This window comes from Geospiza fortis, unplaced genomic scaffold (assembly GCF_000277835.1).
Source record: "Geospiza fortis unplaced genomic scaffold, GeoFor_1.0 scaffold130, whole genome shotgun sequence".
Classification (NCBI taxonomy): Eukaryota; Metazoa; Chordata; class Aves; order Passeriformes; family Thraupidae; genus Geospiza; species Geospiza fortis.
The window spans coordinates 8036160-8059770 of NW_005054300.1; the positions used below are offsets into that span (position 1 = coordinate 8036160).

The window sequence follows — 23611 nt, forward strand, 5'->3', positions numbered from 1 at the left end:
AATACATCCTCTTGGAAAAAGAAAAAAATGTAATAAATTTAAGTGTAGGACACAAGGACTGTGTATGAATTATATGCATCTCTAGAGCACATGCATCTATGTATATAGTAAAATTTGGCAATGTATTTAATTTTGTTTCCATTTATGCTGTTGACAAGGCAAGCAATCAATTAGCTAATATTTTTTTCTAATTTGCAAGTAAAAGAAATAGGAGAACATGAAATCAGATAAAAGCCTGTTGCTGTCAGGCACAGTGGTTCACTGTGGTTCAGAAGGCACCAAAGTGTGTTCCACATTGCCCTTTGCTGGCCAAATCGAGCCACAGATCATCTCCCAGTGGAAGCAGCTGCATGGCAAAAATATGCATTTCAACAGGATTTAATGCAATTTCTTCACGTCATCTTATTAATAAAAACTATCAATCTAATATAAACAAAACCCCATCCATTCATGCCTATAACTGATAAAATTTTAAAATAGCACATATTTTTCCTGCACAGTTTTTCTATAGCAACAGTTCTACATATTTTTCTTGTCAGAACACAAGAATTTAAAATGGGTCAAATATTTTCTTTGAGGAAGAAAGAAAACAGTCTCTTTCTCATGCTGGTTTCTGTTTATGAAACAAATAACGTTCCCAGCCTGGTTTGAAGTGTGGAAACACAGTCAGACAGGCACAACTCCAGAGCTGAAAACCTCTGGCAGAGCAAGACTGAATCTGTTGGAGCTGAGGAAGGGCTGACACTTCATGAATTTGGTCTGCCAGGGGAGGAACTGCCACATGGCACCACAACCTTCTACTGAAAACAACATTTGCCTTGAGTCAGTTTGAGAAATAACCTGTGACAGTTGTTTAGTTTCTTGTTACTTTTCAACATTTAATGAAATAAACACCAAAACCATCCAGTGTTTGTGAATGCCCATGCAAATGCTGCAATGGTGTTGCTACAGCATGAACTGCAGATTTATACTGGATGCCAGGGTTAAATTTCTATCCAGGGAAAATCCACCAATCCAAGGGTCTGCTCTGAAACCATCACAGCAGGACCTGTGAATCTCACACAGACACACGTAAGCCTCCTAGTAGCTTCCTAGGCATGAAATATTATTATTATCCCTTTCTAAAAGATGAAGAAATGACATCCAGAAATAGAAGCAATATAGCCATCATAACATGGGGATTGCAAAACCATAGGCTAGTTCTTAGAAATGGATACTTTCTTTCTGTTGCCTGTTTTGTTTTACTTTTAAAAAAAGGTAATGTTAATTTTAGCACTATTAACTATCTTTGACAATTGGCTGGTTTTTGCTGTCCTGGAACATTCAGCTTAAAATCCCTTTCTCATCCAAGAAAACAGAGAGGAGATTTTACTCAACACCACAAATGCCTTTATTTCTATCTGCATAAAATTAAAATAATCTGACCTTCTTTCAGGATCAACCATCCATTCTCCTTCCCAGTCCCAGCCCTTTGGGGGTAGAAAATACTCTCTTTTCAGTTTGATTTTTCCTGTAACATCAGAAAACTTGTGGCGACCAACAAGTCCTGAGGTACCCCACTTTCCAAAAAGGAGAGCCTGATTTTCATACTGTGTGGGAAGAAAGCAAAAATCTAATTATTATTTAGGAATAATAAACAGCTTTTAGGAGGAAAAATTATATATTTATGTAACTATTATAACTGAAACACTTTACTATAAATTTACTTCCTCTGAAATTAAGTACTCCCTTTCCACATTACTCTGCAATGTCATCATCAATTTCTTTCTTTCATTTTCTTCTATGCTGCCTCGTAAACAATCTTCTCAATGAAATGCCTCCCTACAACTACAGTAAAAATTTCTCTAAGTTAAAGTTCTGTTAAATAAAATTATGTTACATTATTCAAAGAAGTTCCTTCTGTTCCCTAAACGCATGATTCTGTCATTCATTTCCATCTCAAATCTCCTCCTATTTAAAATCTTTTGTAATATGTAGAACTGAATCAAAATCTAATCATAGTAGTGACCAGGGCCATGATTCTGATGTCAACCTAGTCTGTTTCACCTCCTGGGATTATTTGTAGTTTATGATGGTCTTGAGTTTTCTGCCCTTATTCCTGGAAAATTGTTGGATTGTTGAAGACCAACAAAACAGACATTCAATGCCTATTAAACTGTATATTTAAATAATGGCTTTGAACACCTATTGCTTTAAGTGACTTAGTACAGTGCTACTAAATATTTAAGCATAGGTGCAACAGTGACTTCACTGTAAAAATGTCTTTTTATAAGCTACTTTACTGCTACTGGATTATATGCACCATTAGGTGATGTAGCATATAAAACACACCTGCTACTACCATCCAAAACCTCTATTATTTGCTGTGGGAGTATTTCAAGCATTTGAATTCTGAATTTGTTAACTCTTCTCATTGAAATGTTATTGTATTATAGCATTTTGTCAGCAACAGTAAATTTTCTGCTACTACAAAAGAACTATTATTAAGCAAAACCACTTCTATGCAAATATCATTTGTAGAAGTGAAGAAGCAATTTTAAAAAAGGGATTATTCACATGCCAAAACATAATAGTTTAGATCTCCATCTTAATTACACTGATAAAAATCTAAAATAAATATACGTGAAATCACTGGAGTTAACCAGATTTGTAGTGACTAACCAGTTCAGAATCTGGTCTGCTGAAGTTCATCTGGCAGGCACAATGGACTTTATTATTAATTGCCTTGAATGGGTTCTACTTGTTTCCTTATAATAAACACTACTCTCTCTTTCTGTCAAGCATGCAAAGAAATTCAAAAGAGCTCCAGCTGCATTGAATTCCCAACATTCACATCCAAGTTTAAAGTAAAAAAGCAATGCTGGACATACCATTTCTGCAAAAACACTGAATGTTCCCTCTGCAAAGCTATTAAACTTCTTTTCAACTGCACTGAGCCCCAGCCAAATGTTAATTCGCAGCTCTGCAGGCATTTTGACATCTTTCGTCTTGTCCTGTGGGTACTGGCACAGAAACAAAAATGTTATTCTTTGTTCTGTTATGGAGGTATCATAGCTTTCAGTAAGATATATATATTAACAGAGAGATATGAGTAACAATACATATTTATTTATCTCCTCCTGTACTGCTTTTTCTCAAAAGCCAGTAATAAGTACTGCAGGAGGAAAACATTCTTTAAATTATACCTGCCTAGGGCATGTAAAAACCAAACACATTAACGGTAGTATCATCCATGTTCCTGTATATTCTCTCCCAAATTTCATTCAGCGATGAGTTTTCAGTTTTGACAATTATTTAAAACTTCAATGTTGATATTGGATTTTCTTGTTGGGAGACTCTGGAAATGCAGGGGTTAGCAGGGATGGTTCAGTAAAAGCAGAATCAATGGTGGTTTGAATAAAACCATGAAGATACAGGCTTGTCTGCATTGAGGGATTCATGAATATAATTACTAGTAAAATTACAAACTCTTTAAGTGCTCTTGTTTTACTGTCAGATTGCTTTTCTCCTGGTTAAGTTTATTTCAGTTGAATACAATATCAACTTAGATGGAGAAAGGCATTCCTATTCAAGAGTAAGACTCAAGTCAGACTCAGAAAGAAAACTTCTGTGTGTAGACATGCTCTATTGCTTACAGAAAACCATCCAAAACTTTGAGTAAGTTTTTGGAACTTCTCTGACTTATACTTACTATTTCCTCTGAAAGTTTCCATATATGTCCAAATATCAACTCCAGTTGATATCAACTGGAGTTGATATCAACTCCAATCCCCAAAGATCAACTCCAGTAACACTTTAAAAGTTCTATCACAATTTTGAACTCTTTTAGAAAACTCTCAGAGACAGAGGCATATCCAATACTGGTTCTAACTGGCTTATGATAAACTTAAAAGTTCTGTGATATTTTGAAGAAGCTAAATGCAGTTGGCTTCTCATCTGTCCTGAGTTTGACACCCCATTGTTCATAGTTTGTTTGCATGTTTCATACTCACATCAGATAGCAAGTCAGTTCAGGGAGTTAATTATTTCTTAAGGAGAAAGAAATAGTACCTTTAAGAAGATTGTTTGGGTCTTTCCACAGTATTTACCAGATGATTCAGGGCTTGTTGTGGAGTACAGCACTTGGTGTGCAGGAACACGAGCATAGGCCAGTCTTTTCTCCCCTCGGATCATCCATATGATCACATCAGGCATGCTGTTTTGTGGCTGAGGATTATTTGTGGGGAAAGGAGAGTTAAGAAGAGTAATTAATTGAACAATAAACTAATCTAGAGCTGAGAAAAGAGAAACATAAATAAGAGCTTATGTCAAAGGATTTATCATTTAGAATCATGAATGATGACAAACATGATAAATAGAGGGAACTGTTTTGTTTTGCAAGTAAACCAATATATAGTTCTGAAAGAATAATAAAAATACCATTGAGATTTTTTAAAAACAAAGTAATTTTTATTTTAAAAAATCCTTACATCTTTTATCAATTTTTCTAGAGATATTTTGTATCTCAATTCCCTTAAGGTGATGATAATGACTGGATGTCATATGCTGATGCCTTGGATTGACCTGCTACATACTAAAGTGCTTCTGATGCTTCCACATTAAGGGTATATAATTGTAAGACTTTTAGCAGAAGACAGAAACCACCTATTACCTTTTTGGAGTTCTGTGCCCAACTTTGTGAGCTACCTGCAAGTCTGGCCATTTAATTCATCTTTTTTTTTTTTTTTTAATCAGTAGCTCTACAGAGCAGAAGCAACAAATTAAAAATAAAACCATTTCTAAAATGTTGCGAAAACCAGTTATGAGACAGCCAAGATGAAAACAGAAAACATTGGTGAAAATTAAAAAAAAATCCACAGAAACAGATTTAAGTCTCTTAGAAGTTGATTACTATGGCTACAAGCTGTGGAAATCCAACATATACCCTGCAGTCCCTGAACCAGAAAAGTGACTTGCAGCTCTGGAAGAAATGGAGGACAGAATAGGGTCTATTCTACCAATCACAGAGTGATCATTACCCAACACACATTCTCAGTGAGAACACCTAACAAATGAGTTTTGTAAGAGTAAATTGCCATTACAGAAGGGAACATGTTTACTTTCACAGCATCTAAAATTACTGTTCTACAGAGAGTGGATATTGCTTGATCAGCAGTGAACTTTACACCCATTTGTGTTAGACAGGTATTGCTAAACTAACCAGTACTGCTAAACCAAACACCAGTACTGTGAAGCACTAACCTCTTCACTCAGTTGCAGTAATCTATCCAACCAGTCCTCAATTTCTGTCAGAGTGGCTTTCACCTCAGTAGCTTCACTTCTCATCCTTGCTGCTGCTTCTCCAATCTGTTTGAGAGACTTGAGGCGCAGCTTTTCTATCTGAGTGTCAAGGACTGTAATATTAGATTTGCCTTCTATGAGGGGAAATGGTTTACTGAAAAGAGAATATTTGTTATGGTTAATAATCTAAGTGCCTTTATTTAGTTACACTCTAAATGCAGACATGCAAACAGTGGCAATGGATTGAGTGCCATCATTTCCTGTGATTGAAAACCACTGGAACAGTGCTATTGCATCTATTTCTGCAGAGATTTTCACCTCACAAGGTATTTATAGTAAGCAAGGGAGAGGCTGTACTTACATAACAAGCACCAAGGTAGAACACCTTGAGGTGTTTGCTTTAATGTAATTGTCACCAATCAAACCATTTCTCTATATACTCACAATAAAATGTTATCTTCTCAAAATGTACATCTCAAAACTGAAACCAGTGCCTTCAGACCAGATTAGGTTCCTTTCCTTCCCTGGAAACTGTATATTCTCAGAAATTCAATATACAAATATGGTTTGTGGCTATGACTAGATTTATCTAACCCTCTGGCAAGAAAATATCAAAGAAATCTGTGACACAGAACTTCTGTGTCAGCAGAGGGCAGAGTAAGTATTCAATGGAACCAAGATGCCTCAGAATCCTGAGTTAGAAGGGACTCTCAAGGATCATTTAGCCTTGCCTCTGAACAGAACACACCCAAAAAATCATACCATGTGTCTGACTGTGCTGTCCAATTCCATCAGAAAAATTACAGGAGGTTTGAGGAAAAGGCAGCTTTTCAAAGAGCAATGACTGTATCACTTTAGCAGAGTTCATTAAAATGTCTTTAATATAATATTTTACAAAAAGTTTTAAAATTTCCAAAGACACTGCCTAGTTTCTCTTCTTTGACCTACATTTAATGCTATGAACTTCTAAGGGTTTTGATTCTGTAAAACCTTAATAGTGACTATTGTGCCTTCCACTAGAGTTAGTTCTACTAATCTGAATGCAAGGGCTGTCTGCCCTGGGAGCTACTTTGACATGAATCACATGTACCAGATCATAACCTTCAGAAAGTCAAATAATTTTAGCTTTAAGTATTGCACTGAAAACTCTTTCAAACTCCTAACTCATTTAAACGTTAGCACAGCAAGGAAAAATCCATGAATTCAACAACGGGAGCGGTCTTTGACAGAGGTTTTTTGAGTTTGTTGAAAAAAAACCCAAAAGAGAGTTGTATCCCATCAGCAAAATGAAGTTCATTTGGTGCTATATTTATGTGCTATTGCTCCATAATTGTTGAGTGATATTTTATAAAATAATGGTCTGAATTAATAACAGTGCAAATATGCGTCAGGATGAGGAAATGACCTGAAGTTTCCACACTGGTTCCATGTGACAAAAGTTTGCCCTTCACATTTTACTTTCCTTGAGTTTGTCAGTCCTTTTTATCTGTTTCTTTCAGATCACAGCATTCTATGAAGTTATTAGTTTATGTTTTTGTGTAAGTTTTCCATCATGTAATTCTTTGCTAGTACATACTGACCTCCAGTGTTTGTTTTTCCTCTGCTAACGTTTATATTGGCTCAACAATATGATGAATTTGTTCTCTCATTTCATGTTCTTTGTTATTTCCACGTATGGATAATAATTGTTCTGTCATTTTCCTTTTCCTTTACTTTTCCTGTGCTGTTTTATCACCCATTTGTTTACTCTCCCCATCTCAATATCTCCTTTTTTAATGTCTCTTTCTCATACAATTCCTTCCTCTCTATTTAGAATATATTCTCTTTCAAAACTCTAAATGCTGACTCCTGCTGCCTTCTCTGAACACCCCCATACACACAGATACGTTGACTAAAAGCTTATTTAAAAATACAAGCTTTATGGCCCCTAATCCCTGCATACCTCTTGATTTTTTTATTTTGGGCTTACCAGTGAAGTACTACATTTTCTTCCCTCTTTAGTTTCAGAAATAACATTGAAACACAGGTAAACCAAAGGTACATGAGGAATTCTAAAAAGGGTGGATGCAAGAAAGGCAGCAGAGAGACCTAATACCCATTTTCAGAAAAATCCCACCTCAGATTTTTTTCAAGAGATACTGTTCTGTCTTATCACTGTCAGTAATAAAACTATCCTGAGATAATGGAGAATTACACAACCAGATGGATTATTTGATTGGCAATATCCATGATGTTTTACTTTTGGAATTTCAGTTCTTAGGTCAATTCATGAGATTAGTCAGTTTTATAGTCCTCAGAATTTGTTTTCTGACTTAGCAGAGGCAATAACAAAGATTCTGAGCAGGCCTGGAATGATAACATAAGAGATAAAAAAAGTTCTTTTACCTTATGTCTTCTGTAAGTTCATCAATCAACTTCAGCCACATCTCAGCTAATCTGTTTTCAGACACTTTAGCCTGCATTCCTGATTTTAAGGCGGCTAAATTGGATTGCTGAGGAATTCAAAAGAAAAGAATTTGCACTTATAAACTTCCAGTGTGGTTTTATGGTCAGTAGGAGTTTCAAGATTTTAATCTTAATTATTCATCTGTGTAAAGGCCAAACCAAAAAAACACTCATATTTAAACTTAATTTGTATTTAACAGGACTATTCTGATGTTCTCCCCCACTGTATTTAACAAAGCATGCAAATAACAGTCCCACAGACTTAACAGCTCCAACCAACACTGAGGACTCTTCCCTTCCCTGCGAATTCCCTGTGGCTTCAAGCAGGAGTGTGTTGAGCCTTGCTAAAATACAGACCTGTGATTAACAATGCCATTTGTTACACCAAGCAACTTTTAATTTTGACTAAGAGAAAAGGAGAGAAAGTATCACAAAATTTCCATAATTTGCTCAAAATGCCACTTTTTCATTACACCTCTAAATGAAAACAAGTAAAAATGAAAAAGAAAGATTTTAAATGTCTTACCAGTCTTTCAGCTATGTTTAGGATTACATTCACAGGGTCTAATCTATGACTTATGTCCTCCCAAAAAGAAGTCAGCGTTACAACTGGCTTTGTGTTTGCCCATGGCAAGTAGTAATAATAATTACCTGGTGTGAAACATTTGTATGTAAGATTTAGAATTCATGGCAGGAATACATAATGTACATTGTTGCTACATTCATATCATTTATGTACTACAAATCATTAAGAACATATAAGCTACTCCAAATTCACAGCAGGATTTGTGTTTTCAAGCCACTATAGCATCTGTTGAATAGTAAACATTCACTTCAAATTGTTTCAAATTGTTTTAAAATCCAACAGGTTTTAAAAAATAAATTAACTGTTAACATATTATTTCCCATAACATACTGATGTAGGTGGCATATTAATATAACTTTATCTTTAAAATAAAATATTCAAATAAAAATTTTCTAGAGTAAGCCTGATAAAGTCATGTAATACACAGGAGAAAAAAAACCCAACTACTCTTTGCAGTTAATAAAAAAAATTATAGCCAAAATGTATTCTCCTGTGATCTAGCTGGTTTTTTTCTAGGCTGAGAGATGTATGACTTAAAAACAAGTTATTAGTTTATTCTAAATCAGCATATTCAAGGCGTGTTTTCCCTACTTAATTCTAGATACCTCTAAAATAATGTGAATTCTTCTCCTGGCAAAGGAGTATATATTTGTGTATATCTAGTACGTGGTCAACAGATTTCACTGAATTCTGTCAAAATTTCACTAATAACCTCTTATTAGTAGGGCCTTGCAGCACGTATTCCATAAATGCAACTTCACCTCAAAAGCTCTGAAAACCCCCACACCCTTATCTGTCACATTTTCAGTGCAGTTTGGGCTGACACTCCAAAGCTACAAACAGCACACCCAAAAGGCAATTTTGGAGTATTTCACCCCCAGAGCAGAGCACCCTTACCATCGAACACAGCACGGCTGTACTGGGTTGTTGATGCCAAAGGTTTGCAGGTGCTGTCGAATTTGTTGCCGTAGTTGCCGATGCTGACCTCGAACTGGATGGGCTCCCCCGTGTCTTGCAGCATCGTGGCAGAGTGAAACACAGCAGCCAAGCAGAACTTCCGTCTGCGCTGGTATTTCTACCAAAACAACCTTTTCAGTTGTATTTCAAAACAAGATCCACAATTATAGAAAAACAATAGCAATAGCTAAATGGAAATAATAACCTCAGTATTTTTACTGCTTTCTGAGAAGAAACAAAAAAATATAATGTGTATAATAAATTACTGTATTTGATATTATAAAATGTTTCAGATTAACACTTCTTGCTGCAAGGGCACAAAATTTTTGTAGCCACTACTCCTCAGCCACCAGTAAAGGCCTCTCTTAACTTGGAGATTGAACTCTGTTGTACTGATTTTATTGAGTTAGATCACTCTCTAAAAACAACCAGCCAAGGCACATCTCCACTACCAACAGTGACAATAAAACAAGGATTTACCTCGACAACCAGTAAGTCATCATTAGGAATAATTTCTAATTTTTTATTAACAGGCTTGCTTTCAGATAATGTAGATAGTTCAACCAGAATTCTCCCTCTATATGCAACTCCTTCTCCCTGAAACATAAACACATATCAAATAAAATTTTATATATTTGCCCTAAAGAAGCCTATATTTTTTTTAGCTGTACATGATTCTGGCTTCACTGAAGTGTTCTCAGAATTCCTGCAGACGCATGGATGGAACATATTGGAGCAAGTAAAATAAAGTAGTTGGCTTAATGCTGTAAGTGAAAATCATATTTATGCAAACAAGGAAAGAAGAAATACAAATACATGCAAAGGTGCAGTTAGGGAAAATCGTCAAAATCATTGCTGCTCCTTCAAAAATTTCTTTAAAACAAAAATAGATAGGAATGGAAAATGCTATCATACTTCCTTGTTAATCTTAAATATAAAATACTATTCAAAAATAAAGAGCAAGAGGTGTGTAGTGTCAAAAAACCCATTTAAATTAATTAATTCATTGATTAAGGGTTAATTATTTTATGAAAAACAATTAATAAAGAAACTTACCTTTCCAAAATTTAATTCATCATATGGGTCTGGGAATCCAGTGTATTCTCTTGGACTTCCATAAAAGTTTAAGTAACAAGGTCCAAATGTTGGTAAAAATCCAACTTCAGTTTCTCCAGAGTTTACTAATAGAAGACATTACCATTATATATTTGTTAATTACCATATTGAGCCAGAAAGAAACAAGCAACATTACTATCAAATCCATTAGAAGAAATGTTAGGTATTAGTTAGGTATTAGTAACATAAGAACACTTTATTCTCTGGTTATATTATATGAATTTAAAGTAATTATACCACTGCCTGTACTTGTACCTAACTTCTTTCTTCACTGCACGACACTTACACTAAATGCAGCAAAACACTTTATGCAACACAACACTTCATGCAGCAAAAATCCCACAGAATAAGAAGAATTTATGTCCCACTCCAAATATATGGCTTTAATTTATGTGCAAGGGTAATATGCTCTTTTGCTAACAGAAAACATGTTTTCTAGAAAAAGTGAAGCTGAGTAAAACAACATTTGCAATCACTTAAAGGCACAGGTCAAAGATCAAACTAAACAGCCATAGAAAAGATGCACCCTCTAGCAGAAAAAAGAGATGAGAAACAGGTCAACTTTGCAACGGAAATTTCCTGGAATGACCTGCAGTACAGAGAGGGATGCATTTATTTGTCACAGGAAAAGAAGGCTGAGGTAGGACAGTGACAGTAAAGGGTTGTGCCTCGTGTGGCTATACCACTACTGAGTGACACGAGTGGATTGTAAAAGTGGATGTGATGTCTTGATGTCATTTCCTGTCAACAAAGTCACCTATAACCTGCACAACATAAAATAAAGATTTGCAGTTCTCTATTTTGCATTTGGCTATTTTCACACCCTTACCTCTGAATTAGAAACAGCTCAAAAATTGAATGAAAAAAATCATTTGAATAATGTCCAATATAAAAAAAATTCTAAGACTGAACTGCTCCCATCAGACCTCAGTATGACTACGTTTAAGACACAGATATGTGTTAAATTCACTACTTACTGATGCCAATAAATTAAACAGAATATAAATTTAAAAACATATAGACAACAAAAAACCCTCCCAAAACTGGAATAAAAATAATTTATTTTCTATTTTTTTAATTTAAAATTCAATTGTTTACTTCTAGAAGGCTAATGATCATGTATAATAGAAAGTGATTCTAAGAAATTATTTCAGCCTCTAACTTACTATTACTTTATTAAGAAAGGAGGATAGTCAATGAAGTACCATGTGGATGAATGTTGATTACCTTTCAACTGCACTCCACTTGTATTTCTTTCTCACTACTTAAATATTTACCAGAAAGTCTTTCAAACCTGGATGTCCACCTGGAAAACGTCACCTCTCCAGGTAGTAACAGAACCAGATTTTATTAGTTTGTTTATACAGCTTGTTAAGCATAAGCAAAATAGCCACTAATTATTTAAGGCAGTTACTTACTTCTGCAGGGCTCTGCAGTAGCAAATATACCTGTGATCTCATAGCTAAGTTAAAATTTTCAAGCCATTGTTAGACTAAGCACTCTGTAATTGAAGCAACTACATGCTCATCTCTAACACACAGCTTGAAGCACCAGACAAACAGAAATATTTTCAAACCAATTCCAGTGCCAAAACTGGTTTATAGAGTTAGTTATGTTTGATACTCTTTAATCACAATGGTGAAATCTTTTAGACAAAGAATTCTTAAAAATATTTTTAAGCTGATTGAGTATCCTAGGCAATACTCTTCCAGTTTGGGCAATGGAACACAAAATCAGTAACAGGTGAAGAGATAAACCTTCATATGATGAAGCCCCTGTTCCCGAAGATGAAAAATCTATATTATGAAAAGAGAAGTAGTTACATGACGAGTGACAATAGCATTTTAAAAAAAGACACATCACAATGCAATCTCCTTTAAAAAGAAATTTCATATGGGCTAGATTTTTGCTTCTGGTTAATACATGAAGGTATTACTCTTCCTGTATACATTCCACAGGGCAAAAAACCAGCATATCTGACAATATATCTTGTTTTAGTGCTTATTTTTCAGCTTTGTACAATTCTCCTCCACACAAAATATAGATTTATTTTTAAAACTACTTTTAAAATCCCACTACATTTCAGGGCCCCTTAGGGTATCTATTTACATTTACTGAGGACTATAGACGAGTTCAGTTTCACAATCCTTTAGAAGCCAGAACAGGCTTCAGGCACAGCACTAAAAAGAAGACAATAGAAATGGCTATTCCAATGCCAGGACCTGAGCAGAGAGTGAAACCAAACTAATCTCCCAGTGACTGAGTGCCTGGGTTTGAAGTGTAAATGCTTTGTGACTCAGCTGCAGCTCAGGATACACACTCATAGGGCAGTACAAGTGATCTCTCCAGAGCTGAATTCTCCCCAACCGCCCAACCCCTCTCTCTTGGCTTTCCCATTGCCTTTTTCTTTTGCTTCTGGCTGTGCACAGGATATATAAACAGAATGTTTGCATGAACTCTTACTTCAACATCAGTCTTTTTAAGAGGACTATTTTATAAGCTTTTATGTGACTGAAAATACAATTCCATCCAATTCTTGCCTCAAGTCAGTATAGGATTGGAGTCACTAACTTTGTTTCTAAACACCTGATATAGCCATCAGCTTAAAGACAAATTGGTCTGTCTCAGACAATTGCATATCACAGAGATTTTATAAATACAACAGAAAAAATAAGTAATTTAGATTCTTATTGTGACAATGCTGAAATGGTTTTGAGACTGTCCTTCAAACTATTGTAGACAGTCAGATAAATACATGCTAAGCCTCTTTAACCTTGAGCTTTACAATGCTGTTTGGATAACTAATATGCCAAGCTATGTTCACTAAAAAGATAAAACAATTTTTCTGGTAAGTTAACACAGAATCCTAGTGTGGGTGCTGGCCCAATTGTATGAAAGATCTTGCTATAAAAAGAGGTGATTACAGATATAGATCACAAAGAAATGATCAATAATCACAAGATTATATTAGAATATAAATGTAACTGGATTTTTTTCTAATATTTTCCAAAATATTGGCAGAAAAAGTATTTCTTATAATATTTTAAAGAAGAGTTTTATTACAAAGCTATTTCCCAATGGGAACAATATGTTAGGCACCTCATATCTTGTCTAACTTGTTTTCTTGCAGTTAATCAGTTTTGGGTTTTAGGTGTATGAAATTGCACACCCAGCCATCTCTACTGATAGAAGCATATAAATCAATTGTCTGCAATCATAGCAGTGCAATCAAAATCAGAGTCACAAAATAGGAATACAGAACACTTGTGCAATGAGATGCAGTGCCTGCTTCTAGTCAGCTGCTGATCAGAGCAGAAACTGACCCAGGTTCCCCAGCATCTGCAAGCAGCCCAGTGGTGTCCAGGAAATGACTATGTGGTTCTAGATAGTTCCTTTAGGATACCTAGTCAGGAAAATGCCACAGCTTTTAGGTTCACTTCTCAGAGATAGAACAGATACTCTTATGAAGTAGCAAAAGTAGTCTTGTTTACTAGTGTCCAAAGAGGAAATGGTTCTGAAGCAGTGACTCCAGATTGTCTTGAAATTAAATATCTTATTAAGTAAGTAAAGTAAATTCGCATATCTTACACATGGTAGATTGTGATATCACATCATTTTCTGAATTTGGGAAAGTACTGGCAAATTTACTCAATTCATTAACATATAAATATATATATAGTGGAAAACAAAATCTTGAATTATTGGTATTTCCACCATGATGTGGTTTAGTCATTAAAATTTTAATACTTTACTTTTAAAAGTCCCGTAGAATGTTTTCTAGGAGCATTGTTTAGAATATTTCAAAAGGAACAGACAATCCTGCTGCCAGGGAATTGCGAAACTATAGATAACTATATACTTTCTTAGAACGCTGATCTTTGCCATTCTGTTTAACACAAGAGAAGATAGTGTGACACACTGCTCAAGCAATTACCTTCAACCTCTCCTCCAGAAGAAGCAATTTTCGAGAGACTTAAATATGTTGTTCCAACTACATCATTTTTTGTAAGTCGATCCCTACAAAAAAGGAAAAACAAGAAAGATTTTATTAAAATATAATTCTGGTCATCACACCCAGTGGCAAGCTACTAGTACATACATTTTCTATGACCTGAAATGCTTCAATATTACTAACAAAACCAGTAATGACAAGTTACAAAAGTGGGCTGTAATCCATGAATAAGTCACCTAACTTTTACACTATCATTAAACAGTGACAGTGCTCAGTTCTCACTGCACACAATTAAAAATAATCTCATGTTACACTAATCAGATCTCTGGTAAAGAAACCATAAAGGAACTCAAACACTTGCTTAAATACTCTCATGCATTGAAAAAATACCTGACATCTATAGAACCAGACTTTTCTTATTATCTTATTTTCTTTTCTTATTATCTTATTTTCATATTTTATATTCTTTGCTTATTATCATTTAGCTTCTCAAGTAATTTGATTAAAAGTCATAACTCACCAGTCAACAATTGAAAGTTTTATTTTCTCACACATTGAGGGAAACTGAAATAAAAAAGCAATGAAAGTAAAAAAACTCATTACTTTTTTTCACCTCTGCAATGTCAAGGCTCTGAGTTCCAAGAAAAAGGCTGGTTACTACAGAAACAAGGGTAAAAAAACTGACCTTGATTTGAAGATAAATAATTTGATTCCATTCTGGATTAGCATTTTTCTCAATGATGTTTGTGCAAACCTGCCAAAAATGAAATCAAATATACAACAGAACAACATCAAAGATAAAACAGAAAAAAAAGTATTTACTAGCTATGATTTAGTATATGTCATCATCTGATTGGAAAAATTAGGGGTAGTAGTAAGTGAATCCTGGATTAATGCTGCAATGAGCCATTGATGCTCAATGAGTTTTCCACTGATAACTACTTTTAGAGTAATCTACATATGCAGCATTAATGACCTTCAGAGGAAAAGAAAATATTGAAACAGTGTTTAAATATGAGATTTGGGTTACCCTGTTTCTTTTTCACTAGTGACAAATAAATTAATTATTAAAGCTTGTTTTACCACAAGCCACAATTTATTCTGCTTTTATCACTGTAGAGAAATGAGATGAAGGAATTACTTGATTCCAGCTTTCTTTATACAGATTTTAGGGTAGATGAAGAATATATCATAGGGGAGAGGCTGCATTATTTGCTGGTCATGTCTTCTTAAGATCTTTTACACTACTGGGTGTGGTAACCTGACTATGCAGCATATTAAATGACTGACAAAAAAAAGACCAGTAATGAATATAAGTTGTGCGCCTGTGCTCCAGATCAAATTTGGCACTCTAAGGAACATTTTATTATTTATATGTACAAATGCAGTTAATCTGTGCAGAAAGATCTGTATCAGCAATTACTAAAAGCAATCAGGAACAACTGGCAGGCAAGCAATCTGGCATATGCCAGTTCTAGCCTTTAGTCATACATTCCTTTCATTAGTCATCAGTTTTACACCCTTTCCATTGTACCTTGAGGTTTGTCATTTTACAAAGTTAACTTTATTTTTTCATTTTTTTATTTCCATAGTTCCAGTAAAAATAAAAACTCATGTTGGCTTATGAAATCTGTTCTCAGGACTACAAGTAGAATACAAAGGTACAGATATTTACTCATTTACCTTTTTTCCAGCAAAAGAAACTTCTACAAATGGATCTACCAGGTTTTTCTTGTCTGCTTCTCCTCCAAATAATTCCTTGACAGTTTGTGCAAAAGCATCATCCACTGGAGAAGTGTCAAAAATTAAATTAAGGTAGTTGTTTTACTACTACTATTTTTATTTTATTATTATTACTATTATTATTCCTAAATAATAAATTGCCCATTGCAATCTTACCAAAATAACCAGCTCAGAGATCTAGGAAGTATAAAGTCTAACCTGATAAGCAAAATTCAGAAGTGTTGCAGGTAAAAACTAAGAATTTTGGCTTGGGAGCAATTTTAAGAATATAGATTTTTCAAACATTATAAGAAGTGCTGATGTGCTCCTGAATTTAAAGGCATCACTGTATTTGAAAAACATTATACATGTATTTGAAGACATTGCTATTTGGCACAGATATAGGGGAGAAAACATGCTAGTAAGGGATAAAAAGTCACCTATATTCTATTCTGAGCAGCTAACACAAATAACTATTTCTAACAGTATTCAAACACCAATGCACAAGTAGGGAGAAGCTGCATACTTTGTGGAATGTCCTCAGCTCTGTAGATTTTGAGAAGGAAAGTGACCCATCGAAGTGCAGTCCCAGCTGGTAATAAAAGATTGCTCTCCACATCATCACTTTCATTATCTCTCTCCCTTTTTTCAACCTGTTGGGGGACACAGTTATAGACAAAAAAGACAAGGCAATGTACAGAATTAGAATTAAGGTAACTAGCTAAACTGTTGATTAGCTAAAGACTGGTGTCAGTTGCATGATGAAGAATGAGACTGTATCAAATTATCAAGCCACAAAAATTTAATTCTAGCTAAACTATTTTACTTTCAGTTTTATCTCTAAAGTACCCAATTGCAGGAGCCCACTATAATCACACTTTCAAAATCACCATCATCACACAATGATGATTTTGGCACAAGTAAAATGCCAACTTCATGCAAATTTCATACTCATCTCATGAGAAGGCATTTATTACAATTAGGAAAAGCTTACAAGTCTGATATAACTTACCAGAACTTACTGCTTCCTCATTTAAAAATAAACACACCACAAACAACTAGACATATCCTTGTGATTTCAAGAAGCATGAGAACAGGAGAGAGGAACAGTTAATATGAAACTTAAAAGGCAATCTGCCATGTTTCTGGGAACCACATTATATTCAGCTAAGGAGAACAGTATGCAAAATATCAGACAGGAAGAAAAGCAAAAATACAGGCAATGGTCTGGTAAGAAAAGCATTACAAGAAAAAAATCACCTGTTTTCACCTTGACAGAACAGCAGACAGGAAGGATTGGATTGTTTAAACTACCTGCTGCTTTCATCTGCTTCAAATTACTTGTGCCTGACTTGTAATTACTGAGGGGTCTGATCTTCACCAGGAAAAAATTAATGGTACTCTGGTTTCTCTATGGGCTTGTCTATGTTTTGCAGTAGTGGAGACATCCCTGACTTAGTCCTGGAACTGGTATCAGTGACTCTGTCTGCTTAGCTAAGCTAAAGAGAGTTACACATAGCTGCATACAAAGCCAGGCTAACACATCTCTGCTTCCAGTATGTGAAGGAGCATCCACAAATGGTGGAGGTTGCTTAACTGAGCAGAATAACCAAACAAGCTTTGAGTTAGCCACATAGTACAGCATGAAACCACTAGTAGATTCTGTCTTATAAGTACTGCTCACAAAGTAAATTATACAGTCTTGAAACAATGTTGGGGGGACATAAATTAGTATGTGTGGGATGGAGAGTGGAAGAAAAACATTTAAATTAAACTTACTGGTGGCTCATCTCCAGTTCCCAGGACAAACATGCTGACCTTCATATAGCCTTTGGCTCCTGAATTTGTATCTTCAGGATCACTCAGCAAAAGCCATTTTCTCATGACTGCGTGGCCTGAAATAAAACAAACATCACTACTGTCCCCAGTAATGTCTGTTACAAAATGGGAGACATCATATAAGAAGCGAGCTATTTCAAAAGTATGCTTTATCCTAAATTACCCTAATTATTTAACAAAATAATCCAGTCCTAGACAGGTCTCAATAGAGTAATCCAAAACAAGAAATCTGATGTTAAACTATTTTGGCATACTAGTTCAAGGACACAGTTATCAAATGCTTTTGCATTTTTCAAATTTTAGGTCTTTGATAAAAAAGGGGCTTGTACTTCATTGTGAATTCACTGAAAAGAGTTATATATTGTTGGATATTTGGGAGTTAATACTTAAAACAGCAAACTTAAATAACTTTACATTAAGTTTCTCCTCTTACTTTAGAAATTCAATGAAATGTTTCAACTTGTAGTTTCAAGGAAAGAAGTTCTAAAGTAACCATTACTTACCAGGCTCATCATAAACATAGCCAATGTCAATCTGAAATAAAGATCAAAGGCATTACCTCTGAAGAAATACCAAAACAGAAAAATGGTTGGGCAACTCCCCCCATGTTTTCCTGGGCACTACTACATTGTTCTCTTGTCACAAACACAAGAGAGTTTACAGAGAATATTACTAGGAGGAGAAAGAGAAAAGGTCTTACACTGAAAAATGAGGGATTTCAAAGGGATAGAGCAGCCAAGAAGAAAATGCAAGAAAAGATGTATTAGAACTAATACATGTAGTTATTTTCTTATTTTCTTGGATCCCCAGCTTTTTCATTTACCAGAGACATAAGATGGGGCTGGCTTTGTGCTTGTTGAATTTCCTACACTCATTCATTATTTTATGTTCAGACAGGCTTATCAGAACACTTTTGTTCCTTCTTCCTGCTCAACATCTCATCCTTCAGTTCCAGAAGTGAAATTTGCTTTTTTTTTTCAATGAATATTTTCCTTCTCTTTATTAAGAATAATGAGCGTTTCTCTTCCCAGTGTGTCAAATCTGGACTGCCTCATTCATTGCATCAGATTTTAAACATGTTCAGGAATGTAAGTATGTTTGCTCATGGCAGTTGGGGCCAGTATTCCTTGCAGGTGAAGTCTGAAAGGGTGATTTTCTAGACAGAATTACCCTTGTGGTTTCCTGTTGGAATGTGTGCCTGCAGGAACAGAAAGTAGCTGAGTGATGTGCTGTCATCTGCTTAGTGAATAATCAATCTTCCACACAGCAATACATCACTGACTGAATCACTAGAAATCACAGAGAAAATAAGCAGTGAGAAGCAAAAAGCAATCAGCTTTGTGGCAGAAAGTGTTTCATTTAGAAGAGAGCACTCTTCCCTCTTTGCATATTTTTGTAAAAAGCTGGTCTATAGACCTCTTGAATTTATGCAGTACCAAATAAGCAAGCAGAAAAGACAGCCAGTACTGATACTGGAAGTGTTGTAACAGCTGATCCCAGTAGCCATTACAAGGGAATTACATGGGAATTGCATTACATGGGAATTCTTGGCAGGCAGATGTCTACTTCCCAGAGTAGACAATAACAAATCCAAATAAAGACCATCTCACTAATATCATCAAAACCACAGAAACTACTTTAACTAAGTGAATTTTCCACCATTGTTTTTGCTTAACTTCTGACCAAAGGAAGACCTCTCCACATTATTTGAGAACATGTATATTTATGCCACCATACATACCATTATTTTATTAGCTAGCTAATAAAATTATCACTTCAAACCCTACCTCACATCAAATAATCACCTGACCACAAAAGAAGAAAAAGTTACCTGGATGAAAATTAGAGAACTTGATATATAAACCACACAATTTTTTTAAACAATACTCTTCTACTCAAATAAAAAAACCTTTTTATTAGTGCTTTGGGCAAATGGTCTCTAACTTGAGAAGCAAGACATCATCAGGTAATTCTTTGACCTCATGAAAAAGAAGTATAAATTTAAATATTTAAAACCAGTACTTAAAAGTTTTCTCTCATTTTATTTAATTTAGTCCCGATATGGATCTTTCTTCATACCCACCTTAAATTCACCCATTAGACAGTCTGCTCGTAGAGAGTGAGAATCATACACCTAAAAAGACAGAGGAGCATGAAACAGGAATGTTCCTAAACAACCTGGGAAATGGGCAGAGGATGTCACAGGTATCCAACAGCCTTGTGAATATGCACTGGTTTTTCTTACCCGAATGCTAACAGTTTCATCGAGCAGCTCTAAAGGAGTCATGTGGACATTGTAGAAAAATATCTGTCAAGGTAAAAACAAGTAAAAAACCCCGTCTTAAGGTGATAAACACATAATTTCTTGAACATAAAAAGCAAAAACATTATTTTAAGAGGCATATGAAGCATGCCTGATACAGTACTTTCACCCCACCTCCTTGCTGGACATATTATGTGGTAACTTAGTGCAGAATGAAAAATTCGATTTAGTAAATTGACTCAGTACAACACAGACAAGACAGCCACAACTTCCATTTGAGCAAACACTGTCAGCATAACTGTGTGCAAACTTCCAGCACTGCTCTTTCCTTCTTGCTCTGCACTTCATCTTTTTCTCAGGGGAACAACTTCAGAAACGAAAAAGTTTATTACCCAGAACATTAGATCCTGGTCTAACCATCTCTGTTGTAGTTGTCAAAGAGGCCTTGTTTACGGTAAGTGGTGACAGTGATTTGTGTTCTAGTTTTAGACTACTATGGACTGCCAAGGAATCATTTCAATATGAGGTGCAACCAACTTTCTGCCCTACCTATTTCTGCCCTCCCATGGCTTCTTAAATTTTGACTGCTACCTACAGCTTATTTCAAGTTTTAAAGTTTTATAAATTCCTTGGTCTTGCCTGTGTATGTTCAACATGCTTGCCATGCAATTCCAAAATCTTCTGAATTTTCCACAAGTGCCCAGATAATGAGAGTCATCCTCATTATCTATTACACTTCAGTTTTGCAACATTAATCTTTCAGCTATGGGATCAGTCTCGTGTCCCTTAGGTGGCTTTGAATTCTCTCCTGTATTTCAGTGTGTTTGGTGCACAGACCCCCTGTCTGGACAGAGAAATCTAGTTGTGCCTTTATAAATCATGGGTAGCAAGGCAGTGATAACTCCAGATTCTGTGGCACTCCTATGGCATTGCACTGAGCACTCATCTGCACACACCACACAGCTCTACAATGATTTCTAATTAATTTTTCTGTGGCTTTTATAACCTGAGCACAACTATTCAAAGCGATTCTGTCACATGGCCAACTGCACCAAAGAAAACATTCCGTATGTCTCATATGAAGTTTGACTTCCTTCTAGTTAGTTTTATCTGCTAAGACTGTCAGTGACAGAGATGTGTTTAGTGATGTGAATACATAAAGAAAGGGACTGGGAATGGCATAATGCATAATTACCCATAAATATTAGTAAATTCTTATTAACTCATCATAATGAAGGTTGTATTAACTACTTCTCGACATTTGATAGCCTCAACACTTCAGCTAGAGAATTCTTACACCACTTACTTCATCAAAAAATGGGTTATTTCCTCTTTTGATTCTTGTCCGGTGTGTCTGACCACAAACATGAACTTTGACTACTGGTTTTATGTTATTCCCAGGCAACTGACGACCTTCAATGACTCTAACACGAATCTGAAAAAAATCAATATTTGTACTGATTTATTCTCTATATTATCAGTGATCCTGATCACAACAATTCCTCATTATACCACCAAAAATGTTAGCCAACACCTGAAGTAGCTAACAGATATGAACCAGACTTTGCAAGCTTAATTATGACAGTAATTAATTTTACAAGACAAGTTAGGGCTAATTATTTCACTGGAGTTTTTTCACTTGCCTTTACCATTTATTTTTGAAGGTGCAATAGTAGTTTGAAATCTGTACAACTATACAGCAAATAAAGTTCATCCCTATTTCAGTCAGAACTGTACAAATCAGACATCTGAGTAACAGGAACATTTGAGGAGTAATTTTGAAATACTGGATTTCAAATGAAGAGGCTAATTATCTCTGTGGTGCATTAGATAAGCTGACATTAAATTATGCTCAGGCTGTGTAAAAGCCTGTTATGCTCAGCAGAAAAAGGGAACATGCAATATTTGATAAATCTAGTACCTGAAAATCTTGTGGTTTGTTAGAGAGGATTCTCCGTGTTTTCTTTCCTTTGGTGATGCGTTTAGCCAGCTGGGCTTCCTTTGTGCCACTTGGAACTGCTGGGGTGATACCACCAACTGGACCATCCAACCCATCCTCATAACCTCCATCATCTTCTCCATCTCATACAGCAAAAAATCAGTGCAATTAATGAATAAATAGTAGAACTTGCTATTGAAGGAGTAAGAGTCTGATATCCAAGAGTTCCACTAGAATTCTATTATTAGCTCACATCAACAATGTTTTTGCCAACTACATTCTTCCAGCTCCTTTTGAAAGCTAGTCATTCTAGCCTGCTTAAGAACAACTTATATCCTAACCAAACTAACTCTAGATCAGTCTCTCTTCTGGATGCAGAGTGTCTAACACAATTCTCATACATTTTTTTAATCAACCAATTCAAGCAAAGCTGAGCTGTAATCATTCTCCAACTAGTTCACAATTCACCACAAGGGATTAATTTTATTCCAGCTGAATAAACTTTGCTGTTGAATGAATCTTGCTGTTCCCCAGCAGCAAGACTAGGCTATAGCACAGCATTGGTTTTTAGTTCAGAATCTTGAATGCACAAATACATTTAGGGTCTGCCATCCAAAATAAAACTCAATCATTCTCTACAACATTTAAGTGTGGAATTAGTTTTTCAGTAAGGCTCTTTGACAGCTCTGAAATCAGCATACCTCTGTGGAAGACAGTTCTACAACCACATGACACTATAATACTGAATCATACTCTGAGATTCCAGTATTGCAAAATAGGATCCATAAATATCTAGACCACAAAAGTGGTCACTTCCTTGTGTTTACAGCTTTTCTTAACTGGGCAGTGACTATTAAATTAAGAGGAAGAATGAGCTGTGTCTCTGGTGGTTGGCATAACAGAATGTATTCTAACTTCATAAATTACAGGCTGATGATCACTTTGTATAATGAAGTCCTTCAGGGTCCTTGTAAGAGATGTAGAAAACTAGGGAGATTGACATGCTAAGTATTTTATAAGCAGAAGACCACACCCACCTCTCCAACATCTCTCAAAATGCATTTGCCTGAATGGATCCATGCAGCTAACTGACTACCCTAGCACTTAATTTTTAATTCCTGAAACTGAGCTGTAGCTGTCTCAGGGAAAGTGATTTCATTTCATGGGAAATAGGTGTTTACAATAACTAACTAAAGTGTGTTTGATAATTCACACTGAAATAATTTCCATGCAGTTTCTGGATACTAGATAAAAAATACCATTTTTTATTTTATCTGTATGTTATAATTGAAAAAAATTTAAAAGCAATCAAATAATCTCATAGAGGTGAATTTGCATTTTTAGCCTTCAAGTCTCCATTTCTATAAAATTACTTTGAAATGCAGTAATTTAACACACAGCTTTTGTGTTTATATTACTTATCCTTTTGCTCTCCAAGAACACCTCTGAGAGAAGTCAATGTAATCAAAATTTCCCTGCAGAAGACTCCTGATTTCAATTTTTTTCTTCTTA

At 35.3% G+C, this 23611-nt stretch overlaps 1 protein-coding gene across 1 annotated transcript in view; it reads right to left on the reverse strand.

Annotated features, from left to right (window-relative positions):
• MYOF (myoferlin) overlaps positions 1-23611 on the reverse strand; it is a 61734-nt gene that overhangs the window by 22596 nt on the left and 15527 nt on the right. Inside the window, 21 exon segments of the mRNA XM_031062908.1 lie at positions 1426-1589; positions 2871-3002; positions 4051-4206; positions 5242-5434; positions 7666-7772; positions 8252-8376; positions 9209-9386; positions 9749-9865; positions 10325-10449; positions 12142-12180; positions 14319-14401; positions 14857-14900; positions 15022-15090; positions 16020-16123; positions 16585-16711; positions 17838-17953; positions 18401-18431; positions 19981-20031; positions 20143-20205; positions 21467-21595; positions 22082-22242. Of these exon segments, the coding sequence (XP_030918768.1) occupies positions 1426-1589; positions 2871-3002; positions 4051-4206; positions 5242-5434; positions 7666-7772; positions 8252-8376; positions 9209-9386; positions 9749-9865; positions 10325-10449; positions 12142-12180; positions 14319-14401; positions 14857-14900; positions 15022-15090; positions 16020-16123; positions 16585-16711; positions 17838-17953; positions 18401-18431; positions 19981-20031; positions 20143-20205; positions 21467-21595; positions 22082-22242 (2314 nt within the window).